Below are 24088 nucleotides of genomic sequence, written 5' to 3' on the forward strand. Positions count from 1 at the left end.
TAGATAGAAAATATTAAGACTCGATTGCGTGTTGCAAGGTGCCGAGAGGGTCGAAGAGAAAACAAGATAATTAACTTTTTTTCTAATATTAAATTAAAACCAAGTTTTAAGTAGTGTGTTCCAGCCCATTTGTTATATTGACAATATTTATAATTGTCCCTGTAATTTGACGACTTTATAAAAGAAGCTTTAACAATAAAGTTCACTTTATTGACCTTTTTCTGTTTTTGAAAGGCATGCCTTTCTTGCAAACAAAAACTTGTCGCACCAAGAGCACATTCCTGGGAATCAGAAACCAAAAACAAACCGTCAACAGTCTTTTAAAAAAGCGTTCTGTGATTGGTTCATACGCTAAAGATTCTAGAAAAGCTAAAGATAGAAAATCACAAGACTCCATTGTGTGGTAAAGACTGCCGCAAGGTCACTCCTCGTTTGTATGCGAAAACAACATGGATATCCGAACGTTGTTTTACAATCTCCGCGAAGAAGTGTCTTGTCCGGTGTGTTCAGACTTATTTAAGGATCCCAGACAGCTTCCCTGTTTACACAGTTTCTGTCTGCATTGTTTGAAACACTGGCATCAGACGAGTGGCGGTCAAAATGCATTCAGATGTCCGAAGTGCCAAGCCCTTAGCAGAGTGCCTGCAAGCGGCGATCTGAAGGATCTTCCGACCAGCTTTTATCTGAACGGCATGATTGATGTGCTGGCCATAAAAGAATGCAACACAACCCAAGTAACGTGTGGAAACTGCGACAAGAAAAGCTCCGAGGCTTCGTACTGCTTTCAGTGTTGCATGTTTTACTGTGAACAGTGCCTAATTGGACACAACATGATGCGAAACAACAAAGATCATCGTGTTCTTGCAGTGAAAGAGTTCCAAGACAAGGACTATGAGGATGTATTGAAGCGACCCGTGTTTTGTTCAAGACAAGAACATCAGAAAGAAGAGCTGAAGTATTTCTGTAAGAAATGCGAAACAGCAGTTTGCCAAACTTGCGTCACTTTGGATCATGGAGGACACACATTGAAATTAATCGGAGAAGAAGCCGAGGCTCAAAAGATCGAGATGACAGCTCTTATACAAGAACAAAGACAAAACTTACAGGCATACATGAACTTAGTTACTCAACTTGATGAAGAATACGCTGAACTGATTGAACAAAGCGAAAACGTTAAAAGGAATGTCGACAGCTTTACTGATGACTTGATCAAAACAATTCAAGCGAAGAGACAAAATATTCTCGCTGCGGTGGAAAACGAAACAAGGAAGTCGGGTGAAAGTGTTGCAAGGGCAAAGACTGAGATTCAGCAGAAAATAACTATGATCGAATCATCGCTTAAAACAGCTGATAAACTGTTAACACGAAGTATAAACGCCGAGGTCGTTCAGCTGAAAAAATCATTGACAGCAATTTTGGAAGAAGTAGAGCAAGCCAAGAATGTTTCCCGTGACTCTGAATATCTGCCAACTGTGGTTTTCGTGGAAAACCAAAAGATTGAGAACGTCATCAATAGCGAAGAAATTGGATTCTTGGAAATATCGTCCCCAATCAAAGCAAATGAATCCATCGCTGAAGGCAAAGGACTCAGAGAAGGAACTGTTGGGCGTGAAGCTCAATTCAATTTGACTACAAGAAACGCTAACAAAAGACAGTGTTATGATAAGCGTTACAATGTAACGGTAGAGATGAGAGACGAGCATGGACGAGAATGCGTGCTAAAAGTGCAAATAGATGATAACAAAGATGGAATCTACAACATTAACTATTCTCCTAAAGTTCAAGGTAGCTGTAAATTGTCAATTAAGGTAAACGGGGAACATGTTCGTGATAGTCCTTTTACTGTGTTAGTAAAACCATTTCATTTCAAACCTGTTTTGTCTTTTGGAAAACAAGGTTCGGATGTTGGAATGTTTCAGTATCCTCTGGGGGTGGCAGTGAGTAACAGGGATGAAATAGCAGTAGCTGACAGTGCGAACCACAGGGTTCAAATCTTCAACAGTAATGGGGATTTCATAAGATCCTTTGGTCGCCGAGGTAGCAATCAGGGGGAATTTAAACATCCCCATCGAATAGCCTTTGATAAGGATGGAAAGATTTTTGTGGCAGACAACGATAACCATAGAGTGCAGATGTTCAATGGGGAGGGTAGGTACATGGGTATGTTTGGTGGGAAAGGAAGCCTTGATAGTCAGCTCTCTGACCCTAGGGGTTTATCCTTGGATAGTCAGGGAAATATTATTGTTGCTGATTCAGGTAACAAACTGATTAAGATCTTTTCCCCTGATGGCAATTTTCTAATGAAGATAGGTGGGCCTCATTCTTTTAGTTTCCCTGTCCACTGTGTTCAGTGTGATGAATATCTTATAGTGTCAGACCGTCATGATCATAGCATAAAAGTTTTCAGTAGGGAGGGGGAGTATAAGTATAAGTTTGGTAAGCGGGGGGGAAGGAATGGGGAGTTTAATTATCCACGTCATTTGTTAGTGACTAAGTCAGGACTACTGATGGTGTGTGACCAGGATAATCACAGAATACAAGTCTTTCAACTAAATGGTAAGTTTGTTGGAAAGTTTTGGGTAAAGGGAAGCAACTCAGGAGAATTCGTTTGTCCGTTTTCAGTAGCAATGCTAAGTAACAACCAAATTGTTGTGTGTGATAGCAACAATCATCGCATTCAAATATTTGAGTGATAATTGTCCTCTTCTCAAATAGCAACAGGAATAATGAATATCTTTATGTTTTGATTCAAAGTTTGGTGGGAGCCCTTCTCTATTAAGTCGCTTAGTAAGACAACAAGAAAAAGCTGTGAAGGTGGTTGCTGTTACTGTTCAAAGTACTGTACCATTTTTTTTTTTCTGTGAAAATAACTCACTTGTAAATTTTGTCATTGTGGATACGATCAGGTTCCAGTTAGTTGAAATTAAAAGAAGACTAATATCTGATCCAGGATTAGAACTCAGTTTGAATTTTATTTGATAAATCACTTTTACGTGACGAATTCTGCAGCGGATAAATTTTTTGTCAGCTTTATGTTTAGAGTTGCGGTCTAAAAGTGTTACATAAGGGACCTTTTTCAATGCAATTATTCGCCTATTTTATTGCATTTTTATAGTTTAAGACTGGGAATGCCATAGATATGTAAGACCTTGAAAGTTTTTCAACATAGTTTTATACAAAACTTAAATTTTGTCAGATGCGGAAAGTAGCGTTTCCCGTGGAAGATGTTCAAATTTTTTTTTTATAACATTTTGTTGATCAGATTTAAGTACAGGTTACAATTTGATCCTGCTAACGTTTTCCGGCTTTTCGAATACAAGAGAGGATGAGTATTGTTGACTGGAAAGCAAAGTTTTTGGCGTTGTTTGCGGGGCAAATAAAAAAAATTAGAATCGCGTTTACAACAAACGGCGAACGTGAGGTTCATTTGCGTTTTCTTGAAAGAAACATAGATAGGAATAGTATAAACTAATTCTGGCTTTTGATCCTAACGCAAAACTACCCAGTTTTAATGAGAAACTGAAAACAGTGAGGGGCGAACGTAGGATAAACATGGTCACGTAGTCATTTCTGTCGGTTGCCGTTTGTCGTAAGCGTAGTTCTTTATCTCTCTATTATCAAGTACTTTCCGCCTTATATTGGGTAGTTTGTGATTGCACTAACAATACGTTACTTGAATGTGTAATTTGATAAGCAAGTGTTTAGTGTACGCTTAAAAAGTTTAGAGTGTTTAGACGCGCGTGTTATGCTAGCATGTTACATAATTATCTGCAGAAATATTGTAACAATATTCTCAAGTGATTTCGAAATTAGTGTTGTAAAAGTAGTTTATTGTGCCAAAGAAATAAATAGTTTATGTATCAATAAAATCTGTGTAATCTTTACTTGGTTTTTAAACCTCTTTTCGTAAGAGTTGTTAAAATGTACATCGCCATTTGCCGGTTTGTACTAAACAGAGACGAAACAAAAATGGCGACTACGCGAACAGAATCGTGAATAATCCATTCAATACCCTGTTTCTTTTATGTCGCGATCGATATCAGGGTATGACAACAGTCCAGTGCCGTTTGTGATGTAGAAACCTTTTTTGATCAATCACATCACGTGCCACTTGGAAAGCCACGTGCCGTCTGTTTTCCCTCGCTTTTCGATTGAGGGATTCCTATACCATCAGGAGGGGGCTCGGGGGAGAAAAGGGTATTGTGGGAGGGGGGGGGGGGGGGAGGGCGGCAGGGGTCCGAAGATGCTCATAGACGCATTTATTAACGGCTTTGTAAAATCCATTGGGAAGAACTTGGTCGGCGTTTCTATTCACGTGCCACGTGAATAGCCATGTGCTTTCTGTTTTCCCGCGCTTTTCGACAAGAATATAAAGTAGATTACAATTACCGGGACTTTCCACTTATTTCGTTTTTTTTTTTTTTTTTTTTTTTAATTATTTTTAATATAGTTTGCTTCTCCTCTCTGCCTTTGTTAGGGATTCGTATAGTATCTGGAGGGGTGAGGGGTGGGGGGAGGGGAAGGGGTGAGAGTCCGGAGACGCTCATAGACGGCCGAACTGACCTGATGAAAAACTAATAAAAACAGTCGAAAATAGAATAAATCGAATATTAAAAAAAAAAAAAAAGCTGGCAACATCGAAAGTTATCCGACTAAAAATCTGCAGACTGTGAATTCGAATATTGAATATAATTTTGTAAGAAGACAAACATCTCGGGAAAAAATCCCTTGTTATACCCGGCCCTGGCAACACTGGTGGCAGTTATACAGTATCCTTACTCATCCCTGATGTGGAAGGAAATTAAAATCAATCCAAAGGTTACAGTGTAAAACCAAACATTGATTTTCTTTGTATTCCCCAGCAGTACAGTAAAACTGAGTTCTGGTTCAACATTTATGGGCGAAATAAGATAGTCTAAAAAGATCTCAGTTTACATATTCTTTCCTCTCCAATCACGAAGAGATAAGAAATTCAAAACAGAGCGCAGCTTCACTCGGAGAATTGCCTGCTCGGAGCGCTGAAGAAATTCACCAACGAGGTGGAATCCTTGGAGAAGTCTGTCATGTTTCCCTGTCTTCTGAAAGATCATCGTGTGAACGAGGACATGCCGCAATTTAACGAAGAAATTCAGACCCTTTACGATGTTTTCATGTTGCTGAAAAAATTGAAAACGGAACTGTTGTCAGGATCGCGGAATTTCGAGCTGCCAGATGCTAAGCTGCAGCAAAAATTATCGGAATTGTTTCAGACATTTTTTCAGTACACAGTAATGGCTCGAAATCTTGCTGCCCGCTATGAAGAAGAGGTGAGATGTTTTTGATTCCGCGAACTATTTATGATCGAAGCTGTGCAGTGAGATTGAAATTTGCGTGAATTTATTGTGGAGGCGTGAGACGTTGAGATCCATTGCGGTTAGCTCTTTATTTACGCGTTGATATATTTTGAACACTTTGTTAGCTTGCGAAATATAAAGTTAAGGTATTGCATACAGTATCTGTACATATTCCTATTGATTATGCTGTAAAGTTAGTTCTTTAGGTCAGTCGTTATCGATCCGAAGCGGACAAAAAAGTTGAGACTTGAGTAAGTTGTGAATGTATTTAAAACGAGATACTGTGCTCGCCTTAAGGCATTAAAAACTTTAATTTGTGATGAGAGATAAAATTTTTCTCAAGAATAAAGATTTTGTACGGTTTGTTTGTTGTTTCAAGATCGATCTGCTTTATACACTCGCTACATTTTTAATATTCAATCTGTTTTAGCACCCTTGACAGAGCCTTAATATTAAATGGTAACTGCGTGCCATCAAACTAAATAACCTCTTTTATGTATAAAGCAACTTGTAAACTCCCATGTTGCAGATTGGGCGGAATATTATGCAAATGTCGCCCTGTTACATTTACGTAATGCTCCGTTTTTGACTCGATCGACGTTGTCAAACAAATGTCAGTATTGACAAGATCATTTCCGCTAATTTGAACATCGTTCACTTGTGATGTTGAACTCGTATATTAAACCGTGGAAATTTATATTCACGTTTCACTTTCTCAATTTTCTTCTAGACGTTTCGTTGTGAAGTTTGAACATTTTTCTTGATGGTTGCGAAACTTTGCGTTTTGTCTAACAGAACCGAACCGAGTTCAAGTTCCGTACTGTAAGTTTAATTCACACCATGCGTACTAACTGAGAGCTAAACTAAAGCTACATCACAAGGTTTGACAGGGAGACCACGCCTTACCGGAGAGATATTCTTGCTAACAGAAAGAACAATTTTTAAATAAATTGAGAAGGCAAGCGCCATTTACTACTGTAAACCAGTTGACACTGAATTTTGACCGGCTCGTGGCGACATTGAACGATTATTTACCTAAAGCTAAACGGAGGTGAATAGCGATGGGTATACTTACTCGGTATAATATTGGCTCACAGAGTTTGTAGTTCCGTGATTTAACCACTTCTCGTCAAAGACATTTAGAGTTCCACGATAACCATCTATCCTCCCCCCTCCCCCTGACCAGGTGTTTTTTAAAAAGCTAAGGAAAAGAAAGTAGGATCGAAAACAGAAATCACTAGGGACCTCCTTTTGCAGAGAGACTGGAACGAGACTACTTCAAGAGAAGTTGGCACGCGAAATTTTACGTGCCCGAAAATTTCGTTTTGTTTTCTCCACAAAAAATGGCGCAAGTTAATCTATTTTAAACATGATTAACAATTGAAATAAGCCTGTCTAACTGAGTACAATGCGATGCTTAAATTTAATAGTATAACAATAGATAAGGCGGTGTGGGTAAACAGCCTACAATAGATATTACTTCTCCGGTAAAAATCTATACTTTTGATTGCACGTATGGGAATAAGGAATCGAAATGAAAAGATCATCAAACACAAAATGTCTTGATGTTTAAGCAAATTCTCCCAACGACTATGATAAGAAAAATATGAAGAGTTGTGAGGAGAATATCAATTTCGGTACAGAGACTTCCAATGCAGAAATGATCTCGACTTGATTTTCTAAGTTTTGACCATTAGTCGTGCAAAAAAAAAAAGAAAGAAAAAAAGAAAAGCCGTTAATGTCGCATTTTTCCCCCACCCTATCTCCCTAGGGAGAAATCTTGAGCTGATTTTAATAATAGATTGGTGTAACTGTGGTCCCTAACCTGGGATACGGTTCCCCCACCACTGCACAAAATGGCCATGGCTTGTTCCTCGATGATTATCATCTGCTAAAGAATGTGAGTCTTGATCCGTCAAATTGCGGTGGATAAGTTAACATTTTTCATTTTAGGCTTGTGCAGTATAATGCACCAAACAATTTACTACTTGTTATATTTTACCGAAAACGACGAAAATACACATGCTTATGCAGAAATGGCTTGATCTCATCACCTATTGACTTCGTGTTTACGTACGTATCTCGAACTCAAGAAACCGATTCTTTCCCAAAATGTGTCAGGAGATAACTGAACAGCTTATGAAAGCAACAGGTGCTGCACTGAAACGCCTGTCGCAGGAAAAGGAAAACCTCACAAGAGATTTGGTACCACATCCGGCTGGAGGTCCGACAGGGCAACCCAAATAACCAACTTTCTTTTCTTTCTTCTTCAATGCCTGAGAGATCTAGAACAACTGAACTGCTAGAAGAATAAATAAAAGAAAAATAGACTAAACCTTGTCTTTTGACACACGTGAAACCCATTTCAAGTTAAGTTTGTGGATCACGTGCGAGTGACTTAAGTAACACGCCTCGTGTGCACGTGTCTGCTAACTACTAAGTACAACCGGCAACTCTGTTCTTCGGTAAAAACATCTCGCTTTTTATTTTATTTATTTATTAATTTTTTTTGTCTTTCCAATCATTCACGTGGTCTCCAAGTGTTCTTTCCTCAGCCTAGCTCCGTGACTTCTTGTTATGTTAGCTTAGTGTTTCAGTTCTTGTTTTTCTCTTTAGGAATAGCGAGTTGGAGACGAGATGCCATTTTAAAGCTCAGGATAACAGCCGCCCCGCCAACCCCCCGCCATCATCGCTACAGTCCAGTGCTCAAAACTGCTTTAATATTATTATTATTATTATTATTATTATTATTATTATTATTATTATTGTTATTATTATTATTATTGTTGTTGTTGTTGTTGTTGTTGTTGTTGTTGTTGTTGTTGTTATTATTATTATTATTATTATTATTATTGTCCAATTTTATTTCCATACCCAACAGCAAAAGTAACGGAAGCAGTTCCATTCAAAATTTCGTCAAAAAAAAAAAAAAACAAATAACGCCCCGGTTTAGAGTTTAACCCTCTCTGCTGGATATACTTTTTTTTTTTTAGTTTATCATGCTCGTGATTTTTTTTGGCCGCCAAATCAGTCGGATTTTGCAACAATTTTATCTAAAATGTTATCTTTTTAAGCACGTAACATTAATTTGTCATAATTGAGCTTACTTGCTCTTGTTTTTGGTATATGAAAAATGAACTCTATTTGTAGCGGATAAGCTATAAGCGACGGTGTGTGTTTGTGGGGATGTTTTGGGGTTCCCCGAACGTGTTCGAAGCGACAATTGTGCTGTAATTCGCCATGGAGTCTTACTCAGAGTTTAGAACGAGACTTCTAGGAGTAAAGTAATGGAATACGCGTTACATAACTGCGGCCACTATTCAGCCGGGGAACAAGGTGTGCAAATTTATCATTGGAGTTTGGATTATTACGTAATTAACCCGAAAAGTGTTACGTAATTCTGCAGGGTGATAAAAACTGCGAGGGGATAGTAATATGAAAACTCCTTAAAACAGCAAAAAATTCGTCATATTAAAAAGTACTTGCCAAACATCTTTATTCTATCACATTTATTTCATATCTTTATTCTTGATCAACAATTTACCATTAATCACAAATGACCTTTTTCCACATTTTTGCCCTTAGTTTTTTATAAATCCGCAAGATGCATTTTCTTTACATAAAACATTTTTTTTTAAATACAGACACTTCTTTAAAGCCGGAATATTTTTCTGAACAATACCAGTAAACAAAAGAAATTACCCCTTAATACGGCTACGAGATATATTTTCGGGTACTTTTAATATTTAATCCTTACTAGAAAGCGTTTCAAATCAATCGGTGCGTAAAGTACCTCAAATGGGTTCTCCACGAGGGGCGGACTCCATCGATCGTAACTCTAAAAGTCAAAAGCATCTCACCTCTTGTTCATAGCGGGTAGCAATATTACGAGCCATTACTGTATACTGAACAAATGTCTGAAACAATTCCGATAATTTGTGCTGCAGCTTAGCATCTGGCAGCTCGAAATTCCTCGACCCCGACAACAGTTTCGCATTCAATTCCTTCAGAAACATCAAAACATCGTAAAGGGTCTGAATTTCTTCGTTAAATTGCGGCATATCCTCGCTCACACGATGATCTTTCAGAAGACTGGGAAACATGACGGACTTCTCCAAGGATTCCACCTCGTCGGTGAATTTTTTCAGCGCTCCGAGCAGGCAATTCTCCTACTGCGTTTTGTTTTGAAATTCTTGGAAGGATGGCCGTGCTTGATTCGGGCCGAGGTTAAGCGTGGAAGTTTTGATGTATCTCGCGACCAAAGCGAGCTGATTTAATCGGTGACAAGAATCTTGGATTTCTCGTTCCAGTGGGACATAGGTCTCTCCGTTGCCACCATACCCTTGCGATAATTTAATTCTCATCGCTTTTACCATGAAATAGAAAGCACGCATGCTCATGTTGTTCTGCAGGAAGTTATTACCGGTACTACTTTTCGTTTGTGGAATCAAATCTTTCACTGGCAAATCGATCAGCTTCATCGGGACCAAAACTGTGCTGTCCATCAAATCAACCGTTTGCACAAACTGTTCCATTACAGCGAGAAAGGAAGACTTTACAGAATTCAAACGCCTCTCCATTTGTTGTCAAATTCCTTCCAATGTAGCTTAATCTAACTGATGCAAAAATGAATGTTTACGAGCTGTTCTCCTTTAAACAAACCCGTTCGAACAGTAAGGTTTGATCCTTCGTCGATTCCTGCTTGAAACCGAATGACCAAAGCTCTTTCCGAGCCGTTTATTTGCATTCAAAGCTCTCTTAGTTTTGTCTGGAGCCAACGTGACATTTTGTTTTTCCCGCGTGTGGTGGTGTTGCTTAACACGTGCTAAGCATGCTACCGCCATCGACTCTTAATTTCATATATTGGCATCGGCTCTTTTAAGAGGAAGTATCACGCGAATCTGATGTCATTTCAAAACCCCAAAATCTTTGTCTGTCATCAGAAACAAAAAATAATAATTGTCTATAGTTTTTTTCTGACGAGACATGACAAAGGGTAGGGTGGAATGAATTGAAACTTGAAAAATGGTAGGCTAACTTAACTTTTTTCAAGCTTTCGTGCTTTTGTTTTCCAAAATGCGCTAGAAGTGATCACGAGTTATTCCTTTCAAGAATTGAGTTTATTTATTTCCTCTCGTTATTCTAGAATTATTTTGTAGCTAAGTGAAGGTGTTACTTTACTATTTTTTAACAAAAGAGAGAAAAGAAACCCCCATGACACTTCCCGTTTTATTTCATAGTTGCCAACTGTGTTCGATTTCTGACGAACGCTCATCATCGTTGTTTCTCTAGATTTTCTATCGCTTACTGTGCGAGAATATGTATTTTAAAAATGCATAAAACCCATGTCTCAGTTGTGATATAACCTGATACTGTATTCTTATTGGTGGATGTAACGTTGAGTAATTTTAAAGAGTGATATAATAAGGACAAGCCATTCCATTCCCTCCGCTACCATTGAGGGTTAGCCTGAAGTGTTGTCGGTTATTACGTCTGGCTTGAACGCAGGAGACTGGGAGTCGTGTCCTCGCTCGACGTGAATTTTTCACATAGTACGTTATATCTTGCTTTTACACGTTAACGTACCATGTTCCTTTGATATTAACCTCTTACTAACCGAGCGCGAGGGCCTTACTGGGGAATATTGGCCTGAGGTCGTGACAGTACGGACCGAACGCAGCGAGGTCCGTACAAAAACGACCGAGGGCCAATATTTCCCAGTACGGCTCGAGCTAGCTAGGTTAGTAAGTAGTTTATTGGTGGTTTTCACCTCACACATCGTCACGCAAGTAAAAAAATGAAATCCTCAACCATTCAATAGATAAAGTCAAGAAATTGATATGTTGTAGAAGAGTGATACATAAACAACGTGTGAAAGCCACGGGGCTGTGCGATATTTCATAATCGAGTTATTCGAAAAAATGTACCACGGAAAATTACAGAGTTTAGTATGGGACGCCATTTTGGTGCCCCGTCTGATGGGCACCAACATGGCGGCCGGAAACCAGCAAAAACATCTGGAGTCTACCTTGGCTATTTCAAAGCCTTTCTTCTCTCTGCTGAACTTTCACACATTGACATAGACGCTTCTATTACATGTTAGCCGATAAGACCTAAAAAAAACACGAGGCAAATTGATGTTTTCATGTACGCGACATGTTTAGAGCAGCAATCGCTTCTGTCACGCACTACGCAAAAATCTAAAATTCAAACTGCTCTATTTTCAAAACAAAGTATGCTATCCTGCTGAAAACAAGCAAGTCGATTGAAATTTATATTTTCTTTTATGTGATGAAGATAAAAACCCGAAATTGTGTTTAGTTATAAATTTCAGTTTTTTATGACGTCATGTGAAAACCAAGAATTATCTGCCGGGCATCATTTCTTTGGCCGAACGGACACTTCCGGTTGTTTCATTCAAGTCAACTTCCGGCGTGATTTCAGCGATGTGAGGGATTTTTCCTGCTTTTGATGACGCGAGCATCACAGAAACGAAAAGAACGATTTATAACACGAGTTCCAAAACACTTGTGTGGTTTATTTTATGCTGAAAAGATAAGCATCTGCTGAATTATGAAAGGGAAAAAATCTGACATCTTTGCCGCCCACAGTCAGTTGGGCCAATAAACAGCGGTCGACACTTTTCAAAATAATGGCGGTTCGAAACAATCGATCGCATTCGATCGCAAATGAATGCATATATTTGGTTCGCAAATGAGGTTTTAACTACGCAAAGAAATACAAGAATGCAATTTTAAGAGGTAAGGGCGTTTTTTATTGACATTTCTAGCATAACTCCTCTGCTCCCTGTGTAAGAACACGAGGCCATTTGAAGACCTTTGAAGGTCTTGAACACTTGAAACCGTCGATTCTTCACTACCGGAATGGGCCCTGCTGAGTGTTAACTGACATTCTTCTTTGATGAGTGGAGCTTGCCGACTTGTACGACTGGAGACTTTCCGTGTTTTTGTGGCCACTGAGCTGGCAACAAAGTTCTCGGGAATAGCAGCATCGAGCAGCCTGGAGATACACGTTTTACGCACTGAGTGGTTGTTAATTTGTTTCCCCTCTCTTTGAAGACCAGCTTTTGGGCTGCTGTGGACAAGAATTTCCCGATTTCATTCTTTCCAAGAGGCGACTTCATGTACCAAACATTATCTTGCGAGCTTCACTCTGTTTTTTTTATAAGAAGGTCTAATTTTGGGGCTGAGGCTGAACGTTCTTATATTTTTTTGCGATTTCAGGCTGAAAAGTTCTTAAGATGTTCTTAAATTACATGGTATACACTACATGTATTTCAGTAAATCAATACGGACGTGCTGAGATATGGTATAAAGAACTGCTGATCATGACAAACCGAGATGTGTGTCACCATTGTTAATGTTATACAAAACATGCCCTTAAGTAGTTTGGCTAATCTACATTTGTTACCTTGATTTTATATACAGATTACCAAATAAAAACGTTCTTAATCGAGTCTCAGCCTGAGGAACGTTCTTAATACGTTCTTAAAGTTTTGGTTAATCTCAGTCTCAACGTTCTTATAAAAAAGGTTCTTATAAAAAAAACAGTGTATTATGCCGTACTACTGAATAAAATGGGGACTCTGGTGTGCTCATTTCTACTGGTCTGTAGCTTTTGAACGTTTTGTAAACTTCACTGGACATCGTTCTGTCTTGGTAGCGTAAACCTTGGGTTGAAAAGCCCTTCGGTGACCTTGTTCTTGACCACGACGATTCTTCGTGCCTCGTTCTGCAAGCCAAACAAGCATTTCTCCACCATCGTTATCTTCTTGGAGCTGAACATCTCCCCAGCGCAGCTTTCGGCTTTCGTCTCTCGCCCGAAAACTGAGGTGAAGAGACAAGAGCCACCAAACTGTTCGCTGCAGCGAAACTGGATTGGAATCACCAAATTCTCCTGTCTCAAAGAGATCATCTTTTTCATCGTCTTCGAGTGCCGTGCTAGCTTGCGGTCTGTTACCTTTTATAGCGTGTTCATGAACAAGCGACTTGCGTTTGCGAGAGAACTTTCCTCGACTTTTCAAAATCCTTGTCCTTCAATATGTTAACTGAAGAACCTTTCTCACTTAAATATCTTTGGATACTTCGTTGAAAACCAGATATGGTATCTGGTTCGTACTCTTCTCCATTTTTCTTACGGATATTCATGAAAAACTTGCACAGGAGGTGGTCAAGTTCGGACGCAGGTAAGCTTTCGACATTTCCACTCATGCCAATTGTTTTTATGTAGCGTGAAAGAGTGTTCATGTCCGTCGTAGTCTTCTTTGTAGTGTTGGCACTTTTCTGGTTCTTAATAAAACCTTCTATTTCTTCCTGGCTCTCGCTTATGCGGTTTGCCTCGATGCTCGTCTCATCGAAGTCTTCGTCTGGATAATAAAACTCCCTTGGCGAGTGTTCGAATTCTTCGTCGTCTTCCATGTTGTCAGTGAGACTCAATCTTAGGAACAGTTACTTTTTAAACTATATTTTGCTTTTACCAAGGATTTTAACGCATTTGTTTTTACTTTTTGTGTTTCGTGCGGTTTTGAATTTCCCGGGAGCGAAAAAAAAAAAATACACAAACAGGCCGTTTCCATGGTAATGGTCCGTACTGTAAAATCCCGACCAAAAATTAGCCAATGAGAGCGCACCATTTGACCTAAGAATTGCTTGCTATATAATAAAACAGGTTATTAGAGTGATCCTATGTAAAAATATGGCTGATTTAATAGTACGAATCTAGTTCCCTGCTGTCTGTTTCATGAAACAATACTTAGAGGCGTTTGCAGGGCGTGACGGTGGCGACTTTTTATCTGCTTTTTAGACTGCAAGCAGTCCCTTTCTGGTTAGTTGAGAAGGTGTGCTCATAGCGCGAGTCTGGAGCGAGGAGAAATAAACGAGAAGAGACTTTTTCCCGCCTCTCCTCAAGCCCCCTTCCGCTCATTCGCTCTAGTTTTTTTTTTTCGCGCTCGGCTATTTCGCGCGACCTCTCGACTATCCAGAAAGGGACTGCTTGCAGTCTATCTGCTGTTATGCTAACATAAAGTTTGTTTTCCAACCCCTCCCCTCCTCTTTTCATCAGTGGTAATTACTCGGGCCGTAAGGCGGACCGAGTTAAGGTTTCGGTGGCATTATCAAATTCTTTTCTCTTTTTGGGGTCGCAGTGGGCCGAGCTAGAGATAAGACTTCGGGCCACAAGTTATTGTTCTCGGTCTCGTTTTTTGTACTCGGCTGGTACGAGTTACGTTTTCTGTCGTGTTATCAAATTCTTTAAATTCTCGGTCGCGTTCTTTGTTTTCGGGCCGTGAGGAGTATTTACAATATGCGAGCCAGACGTGCGAGGCATGCGAGGCATGAACAACCCCAACATAAACTGCTTACCGTTAAGCTAACCGGGGAGCTATTGAAGCTAATCTAAGTGCTATTTAGGCTAACTGGAGTGCTCTTTAGGCTAACCGGAGTGTTTTTTAAGCTAACCTGAGTGCCCCAAGCTTAGTTTTGTTTAACCGAAAATTTGCCAACTAAATCAGTCTATGACCTCGCGGGCCAAGATAGATAAAGATGTCTCACGTTTACTATAGCAAAACAATCAGTGTAGAAACGGTTTCTGTCTTCAAATGAAAGGTGAATAACAAATACTTTCCCCTGAATTTCATTTAAAAATATAAACAGCGAAGCATTGAAAAACGTACAAGGATATAAACGTACGCGTGATGCGTAACGTTACTCTAGATCTGGGGGGGGGGGGGGGGTTACTCAACAGATGCTTGGGTAGGGAGGTGCGGCCCGGGCGTTCAAACCCTGACCCTGTTTAAGACACAATTCTCCGATTTCCCTATCCCGTTTAAGACAGAATTCAAAATTTTCAGGCCCTTTCTAAGACATTTAACCCAAATTCACACCCTGTTTAAGACTAGAATGAAATAAGAATACACTAGTTTCTTACTGTATTTTAATGCATTGGCAATCACAATCTGTTTAAGCCATTAGGTCATGTAGGGATACCCTGTTTAAGACAGAAAGTGATGAAATAGATACCCCGTTCAAGACAAACCAACCTGGAACCCATACCCTATCCGGCCGCACGTCCCCATTAAGGTCACATAAGGGAGTACCCCCCCCCCCCCTCTCCGGTCTAGATCATACCGTAAATTACGATCCGTCATTGACCCGGCGTCACATACATATTAGGGCCGTACAAATGGTTTCTGTCTCTAAACGAAAGGTGAAAACGTAAGGATTAAAGCCCGGGGATTAAAAAAAGCATTCGTATGACAAATGTCGTTTTCCCCTGTATTTCATTCTGACTGCAAGAAATGCAATTCTATTTGGTGGTTACTTATTGCCTCACTATATCTCTGTATCTATCTATTTGGTAGCCTGCGAGCAAGCTCTATTGGGGGTGGGGGGCGTGAGGGGGAAAGAGGATCCACCCCCAAGAGAGCTTGCTCGCAGGCTATCTATTTGGGGGAATTGGCGATGCTGGAAGTTATCAATGTTAAAAGATTATAGGCTTTACGCACCACACAGTCAAATATGGCCCGAGTATAAGCTGAAACAGCTTCTTGTTATTACTAAGTCCCTTATGAGTTCGCACGATTAGTCCCAATTTCAGGAGCGATCCGTGACGATTCTTATTTCAGTTCCTTTTTACGGGAGCGCTTTATCAAGCGAAAATAAAGCCTGACCTTACAAGTAAACTAGGTCCTGTGAAAGTTTCGATTGAAAGAAGGGAAGATTTCAGTACCCTATTACTTATATTCAACCGTTCCCGATTTCCGTCGCCACGGAGGGAATTAGTCAACCTCGTTCCCAGGTCTGTCCTTTTCACGTCTTGGTGTGAAGAGGAGAGACCCTGGAAACGAGGTTGCGAATTAGTAGTTTTTTTTTCACGATCTTGCAAGTCATGATATAAGGGGCTTTAACACACTTCAAAGTATTGAATTAATGTCTATTATTTTTCTCTGTGTTTAATTTACAACTCTTATCAATCTCAAACTGCGCGCGATAAGAAAACATTCCTGGGAATCAGTGACCAAATGAAACAATCAACAGCCTCTTAAAAAAACAGAGCTCTGAGATTGGAACACAATACTTCACTGTGTGATGACAGAAGTATACTGCCAAGAAAATCCAGGAAAAGAAAAGTGAATGAAAAATGTTCAAACTTTACCTCTTCTAGTGGGCTTCGCCGCAAAAATTCTTTATTTACATTACTTCTAATTATCGAGGTAGCTTTACAGTTCAGTTCATTGATTGACCCCATTTACTACGTATTCGTATTTCATCTCTTTTATAATTTGCATGACTTTGCGTCATCAAACAAAACCTTGGCGCGCTAAGAGCACATACATGGGAATCAGAAACCAAAACGAAACATTCAACAGCTTTCTATGATTGCCTCATACGCCAATAATTCCCAGAAAAATCATAGATAGAAAATTGTAAGATGCCATTGCGTGGTGCAAGGTGCCGAGAAGGTCGAAGAGAAAAGAAGAGAATTATCCTTTTTCTAATAATTAAAACCAACTTCTAAGTAATGTGTTCCGCCCCTTTTGTTGTATTGAAAATATTTATAATTATCCCTGTAGTTTGACGGCTTTATAAAAGAAGCTTTAATAATAAAGTTCACTTTATTGACCTTTTTCTGTTTTTGATTGGCATGCCTTCTTTGCAAACAAAAAACTTGTCCCACCAAGAGCACATTCCTGGGAATCAGAGACCAAAACCAGCCTCTTAAGAAAGCGTTCGGTGATTGGCGCATACGCTTAAGATTCCTAGAAAAGCTAAAGATAGAAAATCACAAGACTCCATTGTGTGGCAAAGACTGCCGCAAGGTCACTCCTCATTTGCGTGCCAGAACAACATGGACATCCGAACGTTGTTTTACAATCTCCGCGAAGAAGTGTCTTGTCCGGTGTGTTCGGACTTATTTAAGGATCCCAGACAGCTTCCCTGTTTACACAGTTTCTGTCTGCATTGTTTGAAACACTGGCATCAGACGAGTGGCGGTCAAAATGTATTCAGATGTCCGAAGTGCCAAGCCGTTAGCGCAGTGCCTGCAAGCGGCGATCTGACGGATCTTCCCACCAGCTTTTATCTGAACGGCATGATCGATGTCCTGGCCATAAAAGAATGCAACACAACCCAAGTAACGTGTGGAAACTGCGACAGGAGAAGCTCCGAGGCTTCGTACTGCTTTCAGTGTTGCATGTTTTACTGTGAACAGTGCCTAATTGGACACAACATGATGCGAAACAACAAAGATCATCGTGTTCTTGGCGTGAAAGAGTTCCAAGACAAGGACTATGAGGATGTATTGAAGCGACCCGTGTTTTGTTCAAGACAAGGACATCAGAAAGAAGAGCTGAAGTACGTCTGTAAGAAATGCGAAGCAGCAGTTTGTCAAACTTGTGTGACTTTGGATCATGGAGGACATACATTGAAATTAATCGGAGAAGAAGCCGAGGCTCAAAAGATCGAGATGACAGCTCTTATACAAGAACAAAGACAAAACTTACAAGAAGAAATGAACTTAATTACTCAACTTGATGAAGAGTACGCTAAACTGATTGAACAAAGCGAAAACGTGAAAAGGAATGTTAACAGGTTTACTGATGACTTAATCGAAACAATTCAAGCGAAGAGACAAAATATTCTCACTGCGGTGGAAAACGAAACACGGGAGTCGGGTGAAAGTGTTGCAAGGACAAAGACTGAGATTCAACAGAAAATAACTATGATCGAATCATCACTGGAAAAAGCTGATAAACTGTTAACACGTAGTATAAACGCTGAGTTCGTTCAGCTGAAAAAATCATTGACAGCAATTTTGGAAGAAGCAGAGCAAGCCAAGCATATTTCCCGTGATCCTGAATATCTGCCAACTGTGGTTTTCGTGGAAAACCAAAAGATTGAGAACATTATCAAAAGAGAAGAAATTGGATTCTTGGAAATTTTGTTCCCACCAAAAGCAAGTGAATCCATCGCTGAAGGCAAAGGACTCCGAGAAGGAACTGTTGGGCGTGAAGCTCAATTCAATTTGACCACAAGAAACACTAACAAAAAACAGTATTATGATAAGCGTGACAATGTAACGCTAGAGATGAGAAACGAGCATGGGCGAGAATGCGTGACAAAAGTGCAAATAGATGATAACAAAGATGGAATCTACAACATTAGCTATTCTCCTAAAGTACAAGGTAGCTGTAAATTGTCAGTTAAGGTAAACGGGGAACATGTTCGTGATAGTCCTTTTACTGTGCTAGTAAAACCATTTCATATCAGACCTGTTTTATCTTTTGGAAAAAAAGGTTCGGATGTTGGAAGGTTTCAGTATCCTCGGGGGGTGGCAGTGAGTAACAGGGATGAAATAGCAGTAACTGACTCTATGAACCACAGGGTTCAAATCTTCAACAATAATGGGGATTTCATAAGATCCTTTGGTCGCAAGGGTAGCAATCAGGGAGAATTTGAATATCCTTATGGAATAGCCTTTGATAAGAATGGAAAACTTTTTGTAGCAGACACCAATAACCATAGAGTGCAGATTTTCAATGGGGAGGGTAGGTACATGGGTATGTTTGGTGGGAAAGGAAGCCTTGACAATCAGCTCTCTGATCCTTGGGGTTTATCCTTGGATAGTCAGGGTAATATTATTGTTGCTGATTCAGGTAACAAACTGATTAAGATCTTTACCCCTAATGGCAATTTTCTAATGAAGATAGGTGGGCCTGATTCGTTTACTTATCCTGTCCACTGTGTTCAGTGTGATGAATATCTCGTAGTGTCAGACTCTGGTGATCATAGTATAAACGTCTTCAGTAGGAGGGGTGAGTATAAGTATAGGTTTGGTAAGCGGGGGGGAGGGGATGGGGAGTTTAAATATCCACGTCATTTGTTAGTGACTAAGTCAGGACTACTGATGGTGTGTGATGCGGATAATCACAGAATACAAGTCTTTGAACTGAATGGTAAGTTTGTTGGCAAGTTTGGAACAAATGGCAGCAACTTGGGAGAATTCATTCTACCGATTTTTGTAGCACTTCTAAGTAACAACCAAATTGTTGTGTGTGATATGAACAATCATCGCATTCAAATATTTGAATGATAATTGTCTTCTTCTCAAATAGCAACAGGAGTAATGAATTTCTTTATGTTTTAGTGGGAGCCCTTCTCTATTAAGTCGCTTTTTAAGACAATAAGGAAAAGCTGTGAAGATGGTGACTGTACAATTTTTTTTTCTGTGAAAACAAAGTAGTTGTAAGTTTCGTCATTGTAGATACGATCAGGTTCCAGTTAGTTGAAATTAAAAGAAGACTAATATCTGATCCAGGATTCGAACTCAGTTTGAATTTAATTTGATAAATCACTTTTACGCGAAGAATTCTGCAGCGGATAAATTTTTCGTCAGCTTTATATTCAGAGTCGCGGCTTAAAAGTGTTACACAAGGGTCCTTTTTTAAGTTAGTTCATTGCCTATTTTATTGTATTTTTATAGTTTCTAACTGGAAATGCCAAAGATATGTAAAACCTTGAAAGGTTTTCAACATAGTTTAATACAAAATTTATTAATTTTGTCAGATGCGGAAAGTAGCGTTTCCCGTGGGAGATGTTCAAGTTTCTTTTTTATAAGATTTTATTTCATCAGATTTAAGTACCGATTATATTTTGATCCTGCTAACTTTTTCCGGTTTTCCGGACACAAGAGAGGATGAGTATTGTTGACTGGAAAGCAAAATTTGTGGCGTTGTTTGTGGCGCAAATGAAAAAAATAGAATCGCGTTTACGGCAAACGGCAAACGTGAGGTTCGTTTTGCGTTTTCTTGAAACAAACATAGATAGGAATAGTATAAACTAATTCTGGCCTTTGATCCTAACGTAAAACTGCTCAATTTTAACGAGAGACTGAAAGCAGCGACGGGCAAACGTGGGATAAACATGGTCACGTGGTCATTTCTGCCGGTTGCCGTTTGTCGTAAGCGTAATTCTTGATCTCTCTTTTATCAAGAACTTTGCGCCTTATATTGACTAGTTTGTGATTGTACAAACAATACGTTACTTGAATGTGTAATTTGATTAGCAAGTGTTTAGTGTACGCTCAAAAAGTTTAGAGTGTTTATTTTCTAAGACGCGAGTGTTATACTACTCTTAAAGTAAGCATGTTACATAATTATCTGTAAATATTGTAACAATAAGCTCAAGTGATTTAGAAATTATTGTTGTAAAAGTAGTTTATTGCGTCAAAGAAATAAACAATTTGTGTATCAATAAAATCTGTGTAATCTTCACTTGTTTTTTAAACCTCTGTTCGTAAGAGTTGTTAAATGTACATCACCATTGACTGGTTTGTACTAAACAGAAACGAAACAATAATGTTGACTACGCAAACAGAATCGTGAATTCTCCGTTTTCTACCCTGTTTCTTTTATGCCGCGATCAATATTACAAAGGGTATGACAACAGCCCAGCGCCGTTTGTGATGTAGAAACCTTTTTTGATCAACCACGTCACGTGCCACTTGGAAAGCCACGTGCTTTCTGTTTTCCCGCGCTTTTCGATTGAGGGATTCCTACCATCTGGAGGGGGCTTAGAGGAGAGAAGAGGTGGTGGTGGGGGAGGGGGGGGGGGGGGGAGGGTAGTGGGTTGAGGTAGGGGTCCGGAGTCGCTCATCGACGCATTTATTAACAGCTTTGTAAAATCCATTGGGAAGAACTTGGTCGACGCTCTATTCACGTGCCACGTGAATAGCCATGTGCTTTCTGTTTTCCCACGCTTTTCGACAAGAATGTAAAGTGAATTTTAATTACCGGGACTTTCCACTTATCGCGTTCTTTTTAATTATTTTAAATCTATTTTGCTTTTATCCTCTGCCTTTTTATGGGACTCGCATAGCATCTGGAGGTGTGAGAGTCCGGAGACGTTCATAGCTGGCCACCGAATACCTAATGAAAGAGTAAAACAGTCCAATAAAATAAATCGAATTTGTTTTAAAAACTAGCAACATCGAAAGTTATCCGACTGCAAATCTGTAGACCGCCAATTCGAATATTGAACACAACTGGGTTAGACAAATCACCCTGGCCACACTGGTGGCAGTTATACAGTATCCTTTAACTCGTCCCTGATGTGGGAGGAAATTGAAATCAATCCAAAGGTTACAGTGTAAAACCAAACATTGATTTTCCTTTTATTCCCTAGCAGTACAGTAAAACTGAGTTAAGTTCTGGTTGAACATTTATGGACGAAATAATTATAAGATAGTGCAAAAAGATCCTGTTGACATATTCTTTCCTCTCCAATCACTAAGACAAAGATAAGAATTTCAAAATAGAGCGCATTTTCACTCTAAGAATTGCCTGCTCTGAGCGCTGAAGCTTCAGTAAAACCTAAATCTTCCTCAGGCTGGGATCGAAGGTCTGTCCGATGTGGATCTCATTCCGGCAAAAAAAGCTTTGTAGGAAAATGTGAGTGTAGCCTTAATTGATGAAAGACTGAATGGAACGGTTCCCGTTACTATATTGTTGGGTATAAAAAATTAAAAAAATTAAAATTAAAAAAAATAGAATCAAAAAGCAGTTTTGAACTATCACCTGGACAGCGACCACACGAAGCATCCCGGTGGAAAAAGACAAAAACAAGAACTGGAAATTAAATATATTAAAATTCGAAGAGGTTGCGCAGCTAGCCTGAGGAAGGAACACTGACTCCAAGTGAAGGATTAGAGCGAGGCGAGAGATTTTGACTACTGAACAGGGTTGTACTTAGTTAGAAGACACGTGTACACGAGGCGTGTTACTTAAGTCACTCGCTACTTAAGTCACTATTTTTCTTTAATTTATTCTTCTAGCAGTTCAGTTAGTCTCACAGGCATTGAGAAAGGAAAGGAAGTTGGTTATTTTGGTTGCCATGTCGGACCTCCATTCGGATGTGGTACCAAATCTCTTATGACGTTTTTCCCTGAAGTTTTTTCTTTTTCCGAGAACTCAGATGAATCAAGGCCTGGGCCTGCATTCCTTCCTTGAAAAATTGAGGGGATGGTTTAACGTTTTTAGCATTTTAAGTAATCTAAACTGACTATAGAATTGAGTTCCCGGTGTGCCGGTCTGGTCTTTGTGCTACTTCATGATTAGTAGTAGGAGGAGTCTCGTTATTGGAACTTATCGTTCTGTGAGTTCTGTCCTGTCAGAGGTTTTCCCCTGGCGAAATTTATAAATAAATAAATAAATAAATAAATAAATAAATAAATAAACTTGATAGCAATACATTATAGAAAATTTACTAATGAGCTACCGTCAAGTGTGAAATCAGGCTCAGTTTACCTACTACGATCTGAAAAGTTTGTGGAGGCTTTGATTGTAACAGGGGAGTGCGGGGCTGAAACAATAGCTGATAACAGTAGCAACACAATACAATATATATTTCCCCTGCTCATATTCCCCCAGCATATTTAACCTTCCCAGTAAAACAACAGGAGTCAGAATTTTGAATTACAATAAAATGAACTGACAGTAATCAATTACAGAGCATTGAAGATCTTAACATGCCATAATTTATAAGTTCATCATCATATACAATCAATAATTAAAGCAAATTACAGAAAAAGTGCAAATTGCTAACAAATACTATACGACTTGTTCAAGTTTCTCACGTTATTCTTAATTCCTGTTAAAGACAACTGTACAATTGTTGAAAGTAAACTTCCCTTCTTGGATCTCGCTTTTAAACTTTTTGGGGGTGATCCCTCTAGAAATGAACTCTTGGAGCGTTGTAACACTTCAGAAACAGCTTCACCTTCTCTACCAGTTTCTCTCTGGTAAGCATGAAGAGATTTTACATCTCTGTGACCCGTGCTATTCATGATTAGCTTCCTCGGCACATACCCTTTCCTAATGCTAATGAGCACGCGCTCGGCCTCAGTGAGTGATTTGTGTGAACACTTTCAATACTAGCTTTACTGCACAGAACCTGAACTACATTTCTCAACGTATTTTTTTTCCTATCGGACAACACGTAAACCATACGTTATCGTCTACGTTGAATTGCTTTCTTGGTGACAAACAGACACAGGTACTCTTGTCTACGTCTTTCAGGCATTTATTTCTCGGGCAGGTACAAAATTTGGACCGGATCAACTCGGATCGGAACGGATCGCCTAGTCTGGGTTTTACCCATTCACAGTTAAATTTACTATTAAAGTTTTCCTTGGTCTGCTTCGCCGTTTTGTCAAGCCGCCATTTTGTTTTAAGTTATGAACTCGTGCCCAGTTTCGAGTCGCGTTTCTATTTTGTTTACTTGAACTTTGCTTATTTCTATGGCAAATCATGTTACCCCATTTCCTTCAAAACGGCTGAGGTTTATAGACTACGCGTAGTCCCACGTTTCTCTCAGGGATAGTCGAGCGGGAGATCACGCGAGTGCACACGAAAGTCGCCTCCCGCGAGGAGACGCGACACGTGGACTCAAAAATAAGCACTTTCATTTTCTACCGGTATATAAGTTTTTTGAAAATTGTATGCGTTTGAGATTTGTGGCAAAACAGTCCATTTTTTTGGCAAGATTTCCATTCAGCGCCATACAGTAAATTATACATACAAATGTACGCTTGCCGTTTTTGACAGTGGTACATGGGACTGCGAAAATCTTTCCAATATTTTTTTCAAAAAAAAAAAAAATGATACGACACGCGTGAAATGAATATCATTTTGCCTGGCACAAGGAGTTAGATCAGGCTTGATTTTGCCTTCATCTCCATCC

At 39.5% G+C, this 24088-nt stretch overlaps 2 protein-coding genes and 2 pseudogenes across 3 annotated transcripts in view; 3 read left to right on the forward strand and 1 right to left on the reverse strand.

The window, feature by feature from the left end:
* LOC146448484 (E3 ubiquitin-protein ligase TRIM45-like) overlaps nucleotides 1–20622 on the forward strand; it is a 75762-nt pseudogene extending 55140 nt beyond the window's left edge. The window contains exon 2 of the transcript XR_014861051.1: nucleotides 19944–20622. The product of XR_014861051.1 is annotated as an E3 ubiquitin-protein ligase TRIM45-like (transcript). The remainder of the gene's footprint in view (nucleotides 1–19943) is intronic.
* On the forward strand, nucleotides 345–3857 carry LOC146448489 (E3 ubiquitin-protein ligase TRIM45-like). Its single transcript, XM_085102532.1, has one exon. It carries the CDS (start codon nucleotides 450–452, stop codon nucleotides 2691–2693), a length of 2244 nt encoding a protein of 747 aa, XP_084958658.1. The 5' UTR covers nucleotides 345–449; the 3' UTR covers nucleotides 2694–3857.
* On the reverse strand, nucleotides 8798–10056 carry LOC146448490 (uncharacterized; annotated as a pseudogene).
* LOC146448491 (E3 ubiquitin-protein ligase TRIM45-like) lies at nucleotides 17196–19448 on the forward strand. The gene has a single exon (XM_085102540.1). It carries the CDS (start codon nucleotides 17199–17201, stop codon nucleotides 19440–19442), a length of 2244 nt encoding a protein of 747 aa, XP_084958666.1. The 5' UTR covers nucleotides 17196–17198; the 3' UTR covers nucleotides 19443–19448.
* Nucleotides 20623–24088: the final 3466 nt, after the last annotated feature.

This window comes from Pavona decussata, unplaced genomic scaffold, assembly GCF_977016875.1.
Source record: "Pavona decussata unplaced genomic scaffold, jaPavDecu1.1 SCAFFOLD_912, whole genome shotgun sequence".
In the NCBI taxonomy this organism is placed as follows: Eukaryota; Metazoa; Cnidaria; class Anthozoa; order Scleractinia; family Agariciidae; genus Pavona; species Pavona decussata.

Bases quoted from the DNA above. Each gene is read 5' to 3' on its own strand.
- LOC146448489 (XM_085102532.1), top strand. From the start codon at position 450: ATGGATATCCGAACGTTGTTTTACAATCTCCGCGAAGAAGTGTCTTGT.
- LOC146448491 (XM_085102540.1), top strand. From the start codon at position 17,199: ATGGACATCCGAACGTTGTTTTACAATCTCCGCGAAGAAGTGTCTTGT.